General features: G+C 43.1%; 1 protein-coding gene across 1 annotated transcript in view; it reads right to left on the bottom strand.

The window, feature by feature from the left end:
• The window catches only part of LOC137374236 (uncharacterized), an 85156-nt gene extending 68007 nt beyond the window's left edge, over window positions 1–17149 (bottom strand). Inside the window, exons 1-3 of the mRNA XM_068040024.1 lie at window positions 16643–17149; window positions 15384–15479; window positions 1773–2003 (exon numbers count right to left, since the gene is read on the bottom strand). Of these exons, the coding sequence (XP_067896125.1) occupies window positions 1773–2003; window positions 15384–15479; window positions 16643–17149 (834 nt within the window). The remainder of the gene's footprint in view (window positions 1–1772; window positions 2004–15383; window positions 15480–16642) is intronic.
• Window positions 17150–17760: the final 611 nt, after the last annotated feature.

The raw sequence follows: 17760 nt of genomic DNA on the forward strand, positions 1-17760 counted from the left end.
CCAATTAATGCCCCATCAGTCTACTTTCGATCTACTTCTCAAGAGCAATTAGAGATGGGCAATAAATGCTGGCCTAGCCAGTGAGTTCCACATCCCATGAACGAATTTAAATAAATCATCAGAAAAGTGACAGTGTCGTCAACAGTGCTACCAAGCGGCATTTACTCAGCAATAACCTGCTCACCGATGCTCAGTCTGGGCTCTGCCAGGGTCACTCGGCTCCAGTCCTCATTACAGCTTGGTCCAAACATAGACAAAAGAACTGAATTCCAGAGGTTGTGTGAGAGTGACTGCCCTTGATATCAAGGCAGCATTTGACTGAGTATGGCATCAAGGAGCCCAAATAAAATTGAAGTCAATGAAATCAGAGGGAAAACTCTCCACTGGTTGGAAGCACATTTAGTGCAAAGGAAGATGGTTATAGTTGTTGGAGGCAAATCATCTCAGCCCCAGGGCATGGCTGCAGGAGTTCTTCTGGGTAGTGTCCGAGGCCCAACCGCTTCAACTGATTCATCAATGACCTTTTCACCTTCACAAGGTCAAAAGTGGGGATATTCACTGATAATTGCACAGTGCTCAGTACCATTTGCAACTCCTCAGATACTGAAGCAGCTGTGCCTATATGTAGCAAGACCTGGACAATATTCAGGGTTGTGTTCATAAGTGGCAGAAATATTCACACCACACAAGTGTCAGGCAATGACCATCTCCAACGAGAGAGAATCTAGCCATCTCCCCTTGAGGTTCAATGGTATTACCATCACCGAATCCCCCACCATTAAAAGCCTTGGGGTTACCATTGACCAGAAACTGAACTGGAGTAGCTATATAAATACCATGGCTACAAGAGCCAGAGGCTAGAAATCCTGCCGCGAGTAACTCACCTCCTGATTCCCCAAAGCCTGTCCACCATCTACAAGGCACAAGTCAGGAGTGTGATGGAATACTCTCCACTTGCCTGGATGGGTGCAGCTCCAACAACACTCAAGAAGCTCGACACCATCCAGGACAAAGCAGCTCACTTGATTGGCATCCCATCCACTACCTGAAAACAAACATTCATTCCCTCCATTCATTGCCTGGCATTGACGCACAGTGGCAGCAACTAACCAAGGCTCCTTTAACAGCATCTTCCAAACCCATGACCTTTACCACCTAGACGGATAAGGGCAGCAGATACATGGAAACAGCACCACCCGCAAGTTGCCCTCCAAGCCACATACCATACTGACTTGGAACTATATCGCCAGTCCTTCACTGTCGCTGGGTCAAAATCCTGGAACTCCCTCCCTAACAGCACTGTTGGTGTACCTACATCACATGGACTACAGTGGTTCAAGAAGGCAAATCACAACACCTTCTCAAGGGCAATTATGAATGGGCAATAAAATAAAATAAGCAAATAAAAAGAAAAGAAATACACCTTTCCTGCATTTCCTATCAACTAAAGACCACCGTAAGTAGGTCCGGGCACAGCCTAGCAACCACTGCTCATTTCACGTCCAGCTGGAGCAGTTAAAACTGACCCCATATTAACGGATCATTCTTTTCCATTCCTATTTGGAACACCATTGCTTACATAACAACAAGAACTTCAAAAGTAATTCTTGTGTTGTGGCATGTTTGAGAGGGACATGATAACGTGTGAAATAAAGAAATTCTCTTTCATTTTAATGCTTGAATTGACTTTGATGATGGAGTACATTAATAACAAGTGGCTTCAGGAATGCAGAAAGAGCAGGAGAAAATAATAAAAAACAAATTAGGTGTACCTGAATAAGGGAGAGACAGTCCCCTTGCAGCAGATTGTGCGCTTCTTCATCTATTAATTTAATCTGTGCCATCGCCTTGTTTAATATTCCTGAACAGCTTGCAATTTGTGAGAGCACACGAAGCTCCTCCTCATCGATCAGTTTCAGTGCACACTTTTCATCTTCTTCTAACTGTTTCCTCCTTTCAGAGAACTTTTTCAACAGGTTTCCTTTAAGCTCATTGGTGAGTGCCTGAAAATGCAATCCACACTCTCATTACAAGCTGCTCTTACACAGGGCTGTTACCTTCTGAATATAGAAACTGTATAGGTACAGGGCAATTTGTTTTGTACACACTGAGATTCATAGTTGAATAGAATAGATTGGAACACTCCCACTTTTCCTGTCCATGAACATACGAATAGTAGGAAGCCTTTTAGCCCTCATGCCTGATCCACCATTCAAAGTGATCATGGCTGATCTCTGACTCTACCCACATTTCCCCCATATCCTTTAATACCTTTAGTAACAGAGATAACAATTTAAAATTTAATTAAGAATAGATCCAGCATCAATTGCCACTTGTGGAAGAGAGTTTCAAACTTTGCCTGTAGAAGTGTTTCCTAAATGCAGTCCTGAAAGGTCAGGCTTTAAAGTTTTAGACGATGTTCCATTATCCTAGACTCCCCACCCAGCAGAAATAGTTTCTTTCTATCTACTCTATCCGTTCCTTTAATATCGTGAAAACTTAAATCAAATCACCCTTTCACCTTATAAATTCCAGGCAATACAACCTTAGTTTGTGTAATCTCGCTTTGTAATTTAACCTTTAGAGTCCAGGTATCATTCTGGTAAATTGCTACTGCATTCTCTCCAAGGCTAATACATGCTTCCTAAGGTGTGGTGCCCAGAACTGCTCACAATAGTCCAGGTATGGTCGAACTAGGCCTTTCTGTAGCTGAAGCAGGACTTCTATCCCCTTGTATCCTAATCATCTAGAAATAAAGGCCAGCATTGCAGTAACCTTTTTAATTATTTCCTGTGCCTATTCAATGCATTTTATTGATCTATGTACCTGGACCCCCACATCTCTGTAGATCTCCTCTGTTTTCACCATTTAGAAAGCACTCTGCTTTTATTCTTTCAGGCCCAAAGTAGATGGCCTCACATTTACCGACATTAAAATCTATTTGCCACAATTTTGCCTATTCAGTTTATCAATATCTCTTTGTAATTTTATGCTTCCACCTACACTGCTTGCAATGCCACCTCTCTTTGTGTCCTCAGTAAATTTTGATCTGTAACTTTCTATCCCAACAACTAAGTCATTAATAAATACGGTGGATATTTGAGGCCCCAACACAGATCCTTCTGGATCACCACTTGTCACATATTGCTGATTAGAATACCTGCACGTTATCCCTACTCTCTGTTTCCTGCCTCTGAGCTCATTTTCCAACCAGGTTATTAATTTGCCTTCAATTTCATGAGTTTCTAAGTTAGCAAACAAACTCTTATAAGGGAGTTTTCAAATGTCTTCTGGATGTCCAAATAAATAATATCAATGGGCATTCCCATGTTTACTACTTTAGTTACCTCTTCAAAAAATACAGTCAGGTCCATCAGATGTGACCAACTCTTTACAAATTTTTGCTGCCTCCCTCTGATCAGCTGAAAATTTTCAAGGCGTTCAGTCACCCTATCCTTAATTATAGACTCTAGTAATTCCCCAATAACAGATGTTAGGCCAACTGGTATTAATTCCCTCATTTCCTTCTCCCACATTTTTAAATAACAGAGTGACATGTGCAATTTTTCAATCTAAAGGAATGGTTCCCGAATCAAAAGAACTTTGGAAGAATATAGTTAAGGCATCGGCAGTGTTCTCAACTGCTTCTTTTATAACCCTGAGATGGTCCTGGTCCTAGGGATTTGTCATTCTTTAGTGCCATTATTTTCTTTATCACTAATTTTTTGCTTGCATTAATTTTGGTGAGTTTCTGTCCCTGATTCAATATTAGTTTCCTTGGGATGTCTGGCATTCTGACTTCTTCCTCCACTGTAAGTACTGATGCAAAGTAATTATTGGACATGTCCACCATTTCCTTATTTTGATTGACAATGTCACTGGTCTCAGTTTTCAAAGAGCTCTCATTGTTCCTCAGCACCTATTTTTTTCCTTAAAAACTGCAGAATAATATTTGTGTTGATCTTGACAGCCCTTACAAGTTTCTTTACATACGCCCTTTTAGTAGCTCTTACTGTCTGTTTTATCACCCATTGTTGTCCTCTGCATCTTCTGCATTTGCCAGGATCTGGGCTATTTTTGAATGCATTTTCTTTCAGTTTTATGTTGTCCATTGAATGTTTTGTCAAGTAAAGCACTTTCATTTGGTGGTATATACTGGTTCTGTATCACATTAACTTCTCTATTGAACAACTCCCACTGAACTTCTGACATTTTACCTATTAACAGATTTGCCCAGTTTACTGTGGACAGTTTCTGCCTCATCCCATTGAAGTCAGCCTTAACTAAATCTAGAACCTTAGTAGCTGTTTCATATTTCTCCCTTTCAAATACAATGTTTAACTTGATCATATTACGATTACGATAAGATAACTGTTCACGCACTGTTAGATTGTGAACTAAATTGTGAACTCAGATACTGAAGCAGTCCATGTGGAAATGCAGCAAGACCTGGATAATATCCAGGCGTGGGCTGATAAGTAGCAAGTAACATTCACGCCACACAAGTGCCAGGCAATGACCATCTCCAACAAGAGAGAATCTAACCATCTTCCCTTGACATTCAATGGCATTACAATCACTGAATCCCGCACTATTAACATCCTAAGGGTTACCATTGACCAGAAATTGAACTGGAGTAGCCACATAAAGACCGTGGCTACAAGAGCAGGTCAGAGGATAGGAATCCTGCGGCGGGTAACTCACCTCCTGACTCCCCAAAGTCTGTCCACCATCTTCAAGGCACAAGTCAGAAGTGTGATGGAATACTCTCCACTTGCCTAGATGGGTGCAGCTCCAACAACACTCAAGAAGCTCGACACCATCCAGGACAAAGCAGCCCGCTTGATTGGAACCCCATCCACAAACATTCACTCTCTCCACCACCGACACACAGTGGCAGCAGTGTGTACCATCTACAAGATGCACTGCAGCAATGCACCAAGGCTCCTTAGACAGCAACTTCCAAACCCGCAAACTCTACCAACTAGAAGGACAAGGGCAGCAAATACATGGGAACACCACCGCCTGCAAGTTCCCCTCCAAGTCACACAACATCCTGACTTGGAACTACATCACCGTTCCTTCACTGTCGCTGGTCAAAATCCTGGAACTCCCTTTCTAACAGCACTGTGGGTGTACCTACCCCACATGGACTGCAGCGGTTCAAAAATGCAGCTCACCAGCACCTTATCAAGGGCAATTAGCGATGGGCAATAAATGTTGGCCTAGCCAGTGATGCCCACATCCCATGAATGAATAAAAATTAAAATTGGTACATTGCTCAGTCTGGTATGACATGCCTCTTTGTTGATTCTGGGACATATTGCTACAAATTACTACCCCAGAACACTCAGGAAATTCACTTCTTTTCTGACATGTATTCGTCTGCTTATCCCAATCTATATAAAAGTGTAAATCCCCCACTGAAACCACACTGCCTTTGCATTTATACAATCTGCCAATTCACAGCTGTTACCAGGGGGCTTCTACACAGCTGTCACAATAGTTTTAAATCCTTTTCTGTTTCTTAATTCTATCCATAAAGTCTCCACTGCCTGCTTAGGTCTCACTATATCCTCACTTGCAATTGAAGTGATTTCATCCTTAATCACAAAGGTTACTCATCCCCTCTACCATATGACATATATAGGATTACATACATAGAATATACAGCACAGAAACAAGCCACTCATCCCAACCAGCGGACGCTGGCATTTATGCTCCTCTCAAGCCTCCTCCCTTCTTTCCTCATCTAACTCTATCAGCATAAACCTCTATTCCCTTCTTTCTCATATGCTTCTCTAGCCTCCCGTTAAATGTATCTATACCAGTGTGGTTCAAGCTTTTCACACAGCGGGGGGGCGGGGCAGTGTGGTGTGCACAATACAATTTTTGCCTTACATAGGGGGATGGTGAAACAATTTCAGAAATATAAAGGCATTAAAGATTTATCTTGCTATTAATCAAAACAACAAATGTGCATTTTTGTGAAGAGGCTTTCAATGAGAAGACTAATGTTTTGACTTACTTTCTCGTCACTATGCTGGACATTGATTTAATGAGATAGCAGGCATTTATTTTTGCTTCTACAAGTAGTCAATGTTTGCCCACACACTTGCTGTAGCAAAGCAGAGTATCCCAGATAGATGTCCATCTGTCAGGAGTGATCTTAATTACTCCCTCTACCTCTTTCTCTCTCTCTCTGTTTTTCTCTCTCTCCCTGTGTCCCCCCCACTCTCTGAGTTCTCCCCATTCTGTGTTGTCCTCCCCTTCTGTGTCATTATTGAACTCTTTCCCCCCCCCCACCACCATTCCTCCTCTTTCGCTCTCTGTCCAACCCCTCTCCCTGTCCCCCTCTCTCTGTCCCTCACTCTGCCCCCCCACTCTCTCCCCCTGTCTCCGCCATCTTTCTCTATCTGAGTTCCCACCTCTCTCTCTGTTCTCCCTTCTTTCCACCCCCCTCTCTGTCTCTCACTCTGTATCCCCCCTCTCTCTCTCTCTCTGTCGCCCTCTCTGTCTCCCTCTCTCTGTCCCCCTTCCTCTCTCACCCACATCTCTTTCTGTCCCCCTCTCCCTCTCACTGTTTCCCCCCTCCCTCTCGCTCATTCCCTTTGCCCCCTATCTCTCTGTCCCTCTCACTTCCCACCCTCTCTCTCTTTCCTCCCCACCCCCCGTCCTTTTCTCTTTGCCCCCCTCTCTCACTTTCTCTCTCTCTCTCTCTCTCTCTGTCTCTCTGACAGTTGAAGACAGCTGGAATATTGAGCACAGCACCTTTGTGGTTGGTTAGTTTTTTTTTAATCGCAAGTCAGGTTCCGATTTTTGTTTTTAAAAGCCTGCCAGAAATCCCCATAACTGTCCGAAGTTGGGAAACTGCTGATCTTGATGTCAGCACCTGTCAGTTGTGAAACTAACTTGCGATTTTTTTAAATAGCTGGTCTGGAAGGAAAAGCCAGTAGGAAATCTTGCATCTGTGAAATTACCAGTTACGGATCCCTGGTGAGGATGAGGAATGGTCAGGTACGCGGGCCGGATGGAAAACTTTGACGGGCCGGATCCTGACCCGCAGGCTGTATGTTGGACAATTCAACCACTCCCTTTGATAGTGAGTTCCACATTCTCATCACTCTCTTGGTAAACAAGTTTCTTCCAAATTCACTATTTGATTTCTTGTGACTATTTAGTACTGATTGCCTCTAGTTTTGCTCCTCCCCACAAGTGGAAACGTTTTCTCTGTGTCGACTCGATTAAAACTTTTCATAATTTTAAAGACCTCTATGAGGTTACCCCTCAGGCTTCTCTTTTAAGAGAAAGGAGAGCCAGCCTGTTCATCTTCTCCTGAGATGCATACCCCAGCATTTCTGGTATCATCCTTGTAAAATTTTTTGCATCCTCTCCAGTGCTTCTATATCTTTTTTATAATATGGCAACAAGAATTGTATGCAGTCCTTCAAGTGTGGTCTAACAAAGGTACAATACAAGTTTAGGATAACCTCTTTACTTTTCAATTCTAAACCTGTAGAAATAACCCCTAGTGTTTGGTTTGCTTTTTATGGCCTTGTTAATCTGTGTTTGGTGATTTTTTTTTTTGTATTTCTTCTCCCAGATCCCTTGACTCCTCTACACTAGTTAGATTCTTAGAGTCATAGGGTCATAAGAGTTATACAGCTCAGAAACAGTCCCTTCGGCCCATCGTGTCCATGCCGGCCATCAATCCTATCTATTCCAATCCCATTTTCCAGCATTTGGCCCATAGCCTTGTATGCTATGGCATTTCAAGTGCTCATCTAAATACTTTGTAAATGTTGTGAGGGTTCCTGCCCGTACCATCCCTTCAGGCAGTGTATTCCAGATTCCAACCAGCCTCTGGGTGAAAATAAATCTTTCCTCAAATCCCCTCTAAACCTCCTGCCCCTTACCTTTAATCCATGTCCCCTGGTTATTGATACCTCTGCTGAGGGAAAACGTTTCTTCCTATCTAACCTATCAATGCCCCTCATAATTTTGTATTATTGTAGATCTCTCTTCATAGCTGAAATGCTCCAGTCCAGGCAACATCCTGGTGCATCTCCTCTGCACCTCTCCAGTGCAATTGCATCCTTTCTATAGTGTGCGACCAGAACTGTACACAGTACTCCGGCTGTGGCCTAGCTAGCGTTTTATACAGCTCCATCATAACCTCCCTGCTCTTATATTCTATGCCTCGGCTAATAAAGGCAAGTATTCCATCTGCCTTCCTAACCACCTTATCTACCTGTGCTGCTGCCTTCAGTGATCTATGGACAAGTGCACCAAGGTCCCTCTGACCCTCTGTACTTCCTAGGGTCCTACCATCCATTGTATATTCCCTTGCCTTGTTAGTCCTCCCAAAATGCATCACCTCACACTTCTCAGGATTAAATTCCATTTGCCACTGCTCCGCCCATCTTACCAGCCCATCTATATCATCCTGTAATCTAAGGCTCCTCACTATTTATGACACCACCAATTTTTGTGTCATCTGCGAACTAATTGAACATACCTCCTATATTCACGTCTAAATCATTAATGTACACTACAAACACCAAGGGTCCCAGCACCGATCCCTACGGTACACCACTGGTCACAGGCTTCCACTCGCAAAAATAACCCTTGACCATTACCCTCTGCCTCCTGCCAGTAAGCCAATTTTGGATCCAATTTACCAAATTGCCCTGGATCCCATTGGCTATTACCTTCTTAACCAATCTCCCATGTAGGACCTTATCAAAAGCCTTACTGAAGTCCATGTAGACTACATCAACTGCCTTACCCTCATCTACACATCTAGTCACCTCCTCGAAAAATACAATCAAGTTTGTTAGACATGATCTCCCCCTGACAAAGCCATGCTGACTATTCCTGATTAATCCCTGCCTCTCCAGGTGGAGATGAATCCTGTCCCTCAGAATTTTTTCCAAAAGGAATCACAGATTGCCAGACAAAACTGTAACTGATGTCATGAATAGATGAGAACTAACTGTAAATTGTGTAAATTCTGTAAATAGGAATAAACCGGTCATTCTTGCAATGGCAGGCTGTGACTACTGGGGTATTGCAGGGATCAGTGCTTGGACCCCAGCAGTTCACAATATATATAAATGATTCGGATGACCAAATGTAGTATTTCCAAGTTCACGGAAGAAACAAAACTAGGTGGGAATGTGTGTTGTGAGGAAGATGCAAACGGCTTCAAGGGGATTTGGAAAGACTTAGTGAGTGGGCAGGAATGTGGCAGATGGAATATAATGTGGAAAAATGTGAGGTTATCCACTTTGGTAGGAGGAACAGATGTGCAGAGTGTTTCATAAATGGTAAGAGATTAGAAAGTGTAGATGTACAAAGGGATCTGGGTGTCCTTGTTAACAAGTCACTGAAAGCTAACATGCAGGTGCAGAAAGCAATTAGGAAGGCTAATGGTAAGTTAGCCTTTATCTCAAGAGGATTTGAGTACAGGAGTAGTGAAGTCTTGCTTCAATTGAATAGAAGCCTTGGTTAGGCCGCACCTGGAGTACTGTGTGCAGTTTTGGTCCTCTTACTTTAGGAAGGATATTATTGCCATAGAGGTTGTGCAACGAAGGTTCACCAGAATTGTTCCCGGGATGGCAGGACTGTCCTATGAAGAGAGATTGGGGAAACTGGGCCTGTATTCTCTAGAGTTTTGAAGAATGAGAGGTGATCTCATTGAAACCTACAAAATACTTAAAGGGATAGACAGGGTAGATGCAGCTAAGATGTTTCGTGGTTGGGGAGTCTAGAACCAGGGGACACAGTTTCAAAATAAGGGGGAAGCCACTTAGGACAGAGATGAGGAGAAATTTCATTACTCAGAGGGTTGTGAATCTTTGGAATTCTCTACTCCAGAGGGTTGTGGAAGCTCAGTCATTGAGTATGTTTAAAGCAGAGATTGACAGATTTCTGAATACAAATGACAAAGGAATATGAGGATAGTGTGGGAAAAAGGCATTGAAGTGGAAGGTCAGCCATGATCGTATTGAATGGCGGGGCAGGCCCGATGGGCTGAATGGCCTACTCTTGCTCCTATGTTCCTATGTGTTTTGTACATTTGACACAATGTCAATCACCATTTTATACGGCATGTTTATGTTTTTACTTCTATGTTCCACTTGTTAAATGGAGGAGGGAGATCTGGTGGGCCAGCTACTTGAAGGGGTCCAGTCACAGGACCCAGAAGCCACCCTTTTCAGCCTCCCTGGATTTGAAATTTGTAGCAGTTGAGGTACATCTCCTTCAAACCACAGCTGCCCTTCAAGCTGCAGTGTGCTCTCTCTGAGGCAGTCTGCAAACAGCAAGAAAATTAAGAAGACACAGTCTGCAAAAACAGCAAGAAAACCTACTTTCTTCCAACTTTCTCTCTGCCAAAAAAGGTGACTTCAGCAATTAAACTACCTCCATTTACCTCCGAGAGTGAAAGAAGAAGTGTAAGAGAAGCCGTATTTCCAACAGCTCTTCCCCCACTCGGCACTTCCAGTCGGTGAACTTTTTAAGAATGGAAAATAGACTCTAGTTTCAACAGAAATTCATGTTTGTGTTAAGCCAATTGTTTATTTAGTAAATGTTCTCGCCTTTTTTATGCCTTTAACCTTTCCTTGTATGTTTGTGAGCGTGCATTGCCAAGTTAAACCCTTTCCCGAGTTCAAGAATGTGGGTTAATAAACCCTACTTCTTTGACTAATCTTTAGCAACCGTGATTATATGAAGGCCCTTTACTCGTCAGGGTTTAAGGGAGGGAAAAATTCAATCACTAATCTGTTTATGGACAGGTGGTTGGAAAAACAGAGAAATTTGTTTAAGGAAAAAAAAAAGATTACCTGTTCATAACAAGAAATTGGGATCTCAAGTCCACGATACACCCATGCAATTAAGACCAAATATAAGAAATGAGTTGTATTAGGAATTAAAATAAACTTATTGGAAGCCAAAAGTGGAAACTCTGGTAGCCAGAAAGATTGTTAAGACAAATAAATGACTGCAGCAAAGCCCTCTTTCTCTAACATTGGAAAATGGCACATTTTGATTCAAAGATGTATTTAGAGCAAGGTGATGTCATTGCTGATGTGTTGGCAACCCTGAGTACAGACCAGTTAAAAGCTATAGCTGGGGAGATACAAGTGCAACGAACTGAGGTCCTTAAATTGCTGGCTGGGCACCTAGGACACAGTCCCATTCCGGAACAGGTAGATGAGGAATTAACTCCTGAAATTGACACATCTCCCATGGCTAGAATGGAACTGGCAAAATTCAGGATGGAAATGGAGTTGCAGGAGAGAGAAATTGAAAGAGAGAGAGAGGAGAGAAAAAAGGGGAGAGAAAGAGAGAGCGAGAAAAGGAGAGAGAAGAGAGAGGAGAGAGAAAAGGAGAGGGGAAAAGGGTTTTCCAGCTTAAAAAAAATTGGAAATTGAGCTGAAGGCTCAGGCAGAGAAAGAGGCAAGATGGATGGAGGCTGCTAGGGAAAATCTCACTTCACTTGTTAACCACCCAAATCTCCCTAATCCAGAATCAGGCTTTGAGGCTCTTAGGTATGCTAAGTTCGTACCAAAATTTGAAGTGGGTGAGGTGGAATCCTTTTTTGCTACTTTTGAGAAGGTAGCGGGACAGCTACAATGGCCAGAAGAAATGTGCACCCTCATAATTTGCTGCCGCCGCCATTTTATACGGGGCGGCGGCAGCTAAAAATGGCCCACCCGCCCCAGGCCAATCAAGACCCTTATGTGGCCAGTTAACAGCTGCTACGGGGACTTTACCCTTGGCTCTCTGGGCAGCCCAGGCCTGAGATAAGCCACCTGACAAAAGCAGGCAGCTTTCTGACGGCCTGGTGGGGTACCCGCATAGCACTGGTAAAGTCAAGGACCTTTCGCGCCACACACGAGCCAGGCAATGACGATCGCCAATAAGAGAAAATCTAACCATCTCCCCTTGACATTCAATGGCATTACCATCGCTGAATCCCCCACTATCAACATCTTTGGGGGTCACCATTGACCAGAAACTGAACTGGACCAGCCACATAAATACTGTGGCTACAAGAGCAGGTCAGAGACAAGGAATTCTGCAGTGAGTAACTCACCTCCTGACTCCCCAAAGCCTGTCCACCATCTACAAGGCATGTCAGGAGTGTGATGGAATACTGTCCACTTGCGGCTCACCACAACTTTCTCAAGGACAATTTGGGATGGACAACAAATGTTGGCTTTGCCAGCAACAAACACATCCCATGAAAGAATTTAAAAAAGAACAGTTATAAAGCTCTGGTTGGGCCCCAAATAAAATATTGCATCCAGTCTGGCCGCCAGAATTTAGGAAGGATGTGAGGGACCTTGAGAGAATGCAGAGGAGATTTACCAGAATGGTTCCAGGGATGAGGGAATTTGGCTACAAGGTTAGATTGGAGAAGCTGGGGTTGTTCTCCTTGGAGCAAAGGAAAGTGAGCTGAGATTTGATAGAAGTATACAAGATTGTGACAGGTTTGAATAAGGTAGACAAAGAAAAGTTACTCACATTAGCCGATGCTACAAGGACTAGCAAATACGGATTTAAGGTTTTGGCAAAGAGATGGGCAAGGGATGTGAGGAAGAATATATTTACGCAATGAGTGGGAATGACATGGAACTCGCTGCCTGTGCGGGTGCTGGAAGTGGAGACGATCAATGATTTCAAAAGAAAATTGGATGGGTACTTGAGAGAAATAAACCTGTAGGGCTATTGGGACAGAGCCAGGGAATGGGTCTAACTGGATTGCTCGATAGAGAGCTGGCATGGTCTTGATGGGCCAAATGCCCTCCTCCTGTGCCATTATGGTTAGAGTGAGTGAGGGGGCAGAGTAATTGAGACTACTGAAGTCACACCATCAATGAAAAGATCAAGAGCGGGTAAAGAAACCATCCAGGACAGAGCAGCCCATTTGATTGGCACCCCATCCCAACATTCACTCCCTTCACCACTGATGAACAGTGGCAGCAGTGTGTACCATCTACAAGATGCACTGAACAATGCACCAAGGCTCCATTGACAGCACCTTCCAAACCCGTGACCTCTACCACCTAGAAGGAAAAGGGTAGCAGATGTATGGGAAAACCACCACCTGCAAGTTCCCCTCCAAGCCACACACCATCCTGACTTGGAACTATATCACCGTTCCTTCACTGTCACTGGGTCAAAATCCTGGAGCTCCCTTCCTAACAGCACTGTTGGTGTACCTACACCTCATGGACTGCAGCTGTTCAAGAAGGCAGCTCACCACCACCTTCTCAAGGGCAATTATGGATGGGCAATAAATGTTGGCATAGCCAGTGACGCCCACATCCAGGAAAGAATAGAAAAAATGTCATCTGTTTTTATTTTAAATGCAGTTATCTCATTGCTAATCTCATCATCTGATATCATGCCCACCAGTCCTGTTTCCTATTAAATACTGAAGCAAAGTAATTGTTTAATGATTCTGCCATTTCTATATCAGTGATATTATCCTATCCATCGTTAAGTGGCCCTATTCCCATTGCAATTTTCCTTTTTTAATTTATGTGCCAATAAAATAGCTTACTATTTTGTTTGATCTTCCTTGAGAATTTCATTTCATCGTTCCTTTTTGCTCGCATATTTTTTTCACTTCTCTTTAATTTCTTTGGACTGAATTTTGTGGAAGAGACGGGGCTCCTGGCGTCGGTTAGAAAATGTTTGCACCGACCCAGTGCAATTCTCCATTATTCTGGAGGTGAAGTTTCCAGCATCAGGATCTCCGTCCCTTTAAAGACTGGTATTCTGCCTCCAAAAGCTGTCAGCCAATCACAGGGCTGGCAGTTCAGCAGTGCCACCGGAAGCGGTGGTCACTGCCGGTACTGCATAGGCTTCCATAGGTCGTAAAGTTCAGGGGAGGGGAGTCCTGGGAAGTGCATTGTTTCCCAGCCGTGGCCCGCTGTTGGCCACAGATTGTGCATGAAGAAGGGGCCCGCATCCCTCCCCCTCCCCCCACGCACCCCCCCACCACCAGCCCGCAGGGAGGGCACCTCATTTTACAAGGCGTCCTCCCACATGGTTAGATCCAAGCAGTGGGGAGAAGGGGCCCTTAAGTGGCCATCAATAGGCCACTTACAGGCCTCAATTGGCCACTGGGCGACAAAGTTGTCATTGCCTATCCCACCCCTGGGAAAATCACTTGGCGACAGGGCAGCGACAGGCCCTCTATCCCCACCACCTGTCATGATTCTATGGGCCCCCCCCCCCACCCCAGCCTCCAACCCCAACCTCAGTGGGGCCCATAAACTCCAGCCCTTTGTATTCTCCCTTGTAATGCTCTCTCCTGCTGTCTATGGGCTCAGTGCATGTCTCTTTTCTTACCCTCAATTTTTACCTTCTGTCTTTATGCATCCATGGTGACTCATTAGTGTTTAGCTTGTTCTTGTTTTTTAGTGGAATATACTTTTCTTGCACTCTGTTGGAGACGTGTTTAAATGTTTCCAATTGCTGTTCTACAACATTGTTTGCCAAGATGGTTGTCCCATTTTATTTTCCCAAGTTCTATTCCACTCAAAATCATCTTTCCTCCAATCTGTTGTCCTGGTCTTCATCATGCATATATCCTTCTCAATTATAATTTTCAATTCTCAATTAAAACATACAATATTATGGTGCAATTTCTCTTATCGTTCCTGTAGACCTTATAACCTGGTATATTTAGTTCCTAGTCTTGGCCATCTTGCAGCCATGTCTCAGGAATGGCTATGTTAACATAATGGCCACGGAAGCGTTAACTCTGTTTCTCTCTCGACAGATGCTGCCAGACCTGCTGAGTATTTCCAGCATTTCTTGTTTGTATCTCAGGAATGGCTAGCATGTCATACCCGCCAAGCTGAATCAGCACCTGCGATTGACTCAATTTGTTCCTTATAACCTGTACGTTTGTATAAAGAACACTTATTTGGGCCACACGCACTAACCTGTCCTTCTGCTGTCATGCTTTGCTCACTTAGTTCCTATTTTTCTCCGAGTTTAATTGCTTTAGATCTGAAAACTTTACAGGAGAGCTGAATTCCAGGACAGGGATGTTAAACTGAAGTAAAGACAAAATGACAGCGCTGTGATAGAAACAAGAAGAAGCTATTTAAACGCACAGTGACTTCTACATATTTCTGTATCAAGCTTCAGGTGAAGATTGAAACAGGAGCATTTCAATGTGATACAAACCCCTGTACCATCAGTCTTGTAACAAATTCCCAGCAGCTTGCCATTCCCTATATAATAAAGATTATGTAGTTTATTTATTGAACTTTACGAATCTAACAGGACCAACTTGATTACTAAAAACTATTTTCAGATGGATATTGACTCAGCTTTCACACAATTGTCTCTACCTTTATTTCAGCTTCTGATTTCTCCAAGTCTTGCTCTTTCATGGAACAATTCTGCTGAACTCTTCGAAGGTTTTCAACTTCACTCTTTAATTCTTTCTACAAACACAATTGAAATATTTCTAATTAGAACTCTTAAGAGGAAAATGATTCAGTGACAACTGATAGTAAGTAGCTCAGGAGCTGGTTCGTTTCCACTCACTCAACAGTAATATTCGGGATAACCTCATGATTCCAGTGGACAAAAACTCACTCCCAGGGAGTGGGGAGGTCGTTACATCAGAGCCAGAATGCTTTAACCCAATATCCAACCTGTGCTCCCTGTGATTGCAGGACACTTCTAAGAGTGTGGGAATGTCGAACTATCCCAATTTACTTCTCAGTTTAGAGACTTTTGCTACTCTACTGCTGCTTTTTACAGACACACAGTGGGCTGGATTTTCAGCTGCATTCCAGCTTTCCAAAAACAAGTTCGCACTTGTTACAACGTTGGGTGAAATTCACTTATGTATTCAGTTGCTGATGCCAAACAGTACACGGGATCCTTCTCTCTCTTTTCCACTGAAAATATTTCTTTAAATGCTCTTCAAATGGCCACAGAACTAGTGGTCCAATCAATTGGCTAATCTCCGCAAATCTAACGATGGGAGTTGCTGTGGAAGGTACCCTGATCTGCATATCTGTATACGCTCCCATATTTGATGCTAGTCTCACTTTATGCATTAAAGACAGACATAACAACAACTTTCATTTATATAGCACCGTTAACATTCTAAAACATCCCAAAACAATTGAGAGGAATGCAGTCAGACAAAAATTGCCACCAAGCCAAAGAATGAGATGTTAGGACAGATGACCCAAAAGCCTGGCCAGAGGTAGGTTTTAAGGAGTGTTTTAAAGGAGGAGAGAGAGAGCTGGAGAGACAGAGAGATTTAGGGAGGGAATTTCTGAGTTTAAGGCCTTTGGCTGAAGGCATGACCACTAATGGTGGGTCGAAGGGATTGGAGGGATGCACAAGAGAGAAGAATTGGATGAATATATATGTACATCTGGGTTGTTTCGTATCTGAACAAGAAAAAGCCAGGTTAACATTTCTGGCGTTACATTTCAAGATTTGATTTAAATAATGCAACTCACCCTTACTCCCCCAAAGACATTTAAAGCGTAAAAATGATTTCTGTTTAAAATGATTAAAACAGCATTTGATCACTCCAGGTAACCTCCGAGAGATAACATGGCATTAAACTCGATTTTGAACTTACTTTAATTGAAGCTTCTGCCTCGTGTAGGCTCACCAGGTTGTGGGATTTGTGTCTACCTATTAATCCACATGAAGAACACACACAGACTCCATCATCAGTACAGAAGAACTCAAGAATCTTCTCATGTTCTGGGCACTTTCTGTGAGTAAGATCAGCCACAGGGTCGACTAGCTCATGATCTTTGAAGACCGCTTTTGCCAAATGCGGCTTCAAATGAAAACAACAAAAGGAGGTTTCGCATTTCAGACAGGTCTTCACAGCTGGAGATTGACTGTCGATGCAGTGATCACAGGTAACAGTGGGAATGATCCTCTCCAGACTGGGCTTGGAGTTGAATTTCCTGTGACACTGAGGGCAGCTGAACCCATCCCGATCGACTGCTTGGGTCCAAACATCCTCAATGCACTTGAGGCAGAAGCTGTGCTGGCAGGGCAATGCGACAGGGTCTTGGTACATCTGGAGGCACACAGCACAATTCAACTCTTCTTCTAAAGCTTTGGCTTCCATCCTTCTAACTCCAGAAGGAGTAGCTTCACTTCACACAGCGGAGAGTATACAAGGAGATCAGAGAGTGAAATCACCAGATAAATGCTGCCCAGACAGAGTGTGGATGTTAGTTTCAGTTTCACGTATTTTTACTGTCGGTTAACCCTCTGCATAGTGCCATACCGGTTCAGCAAGAATAGTGAGAGATTCCAATATCACAGTTTAGAGTCAGACTGCTGTTGGTAAATATTCTCTAGGATCAGTGTTGCTTTAATTCTGTTTTATAATCTTCAACTTTAGAAACTGTATGTAAAGTTACATTTAAGGAAGGAATGCAGGTTTTTTTAAAATGACATGAACTTCTAACATTAAGTTACAAGTGACCATCATTAATCAGAACTGACAAAGAAAACGATATTTTTTTTTTTAATTAAGGGAGCACTGTCTGTATGGAAAAGTGTTTGCTAATGGATTTTTTTTTGTGAGTCCTCTGTGCAGTTTAACTCTTCCTTGGCTTGTCCTATGAATATTCAATTAACAGTGATGATGCCATCAGTTCATGATTGACAGGAGTGCAGTACAAGATTGCTAGAAGTGTTATTTTACCCGGGCTAATCCAGAAATATCAAATT

Source organism: Heterodontus francisci, chromosome 10 (genome assembly GCF_036365525.1).
Source record: "Heterodontus francisci isolate sHetFra1 chromosome 10, sHetFra1.hap1, whole genome shotgun sequence".
NCBI lineage: Eukaryota > Metazoa > Chordata > Chondrichthyes > Heterodontiformes > Heterodontidae > Heterodontus > Heterodontus francisci.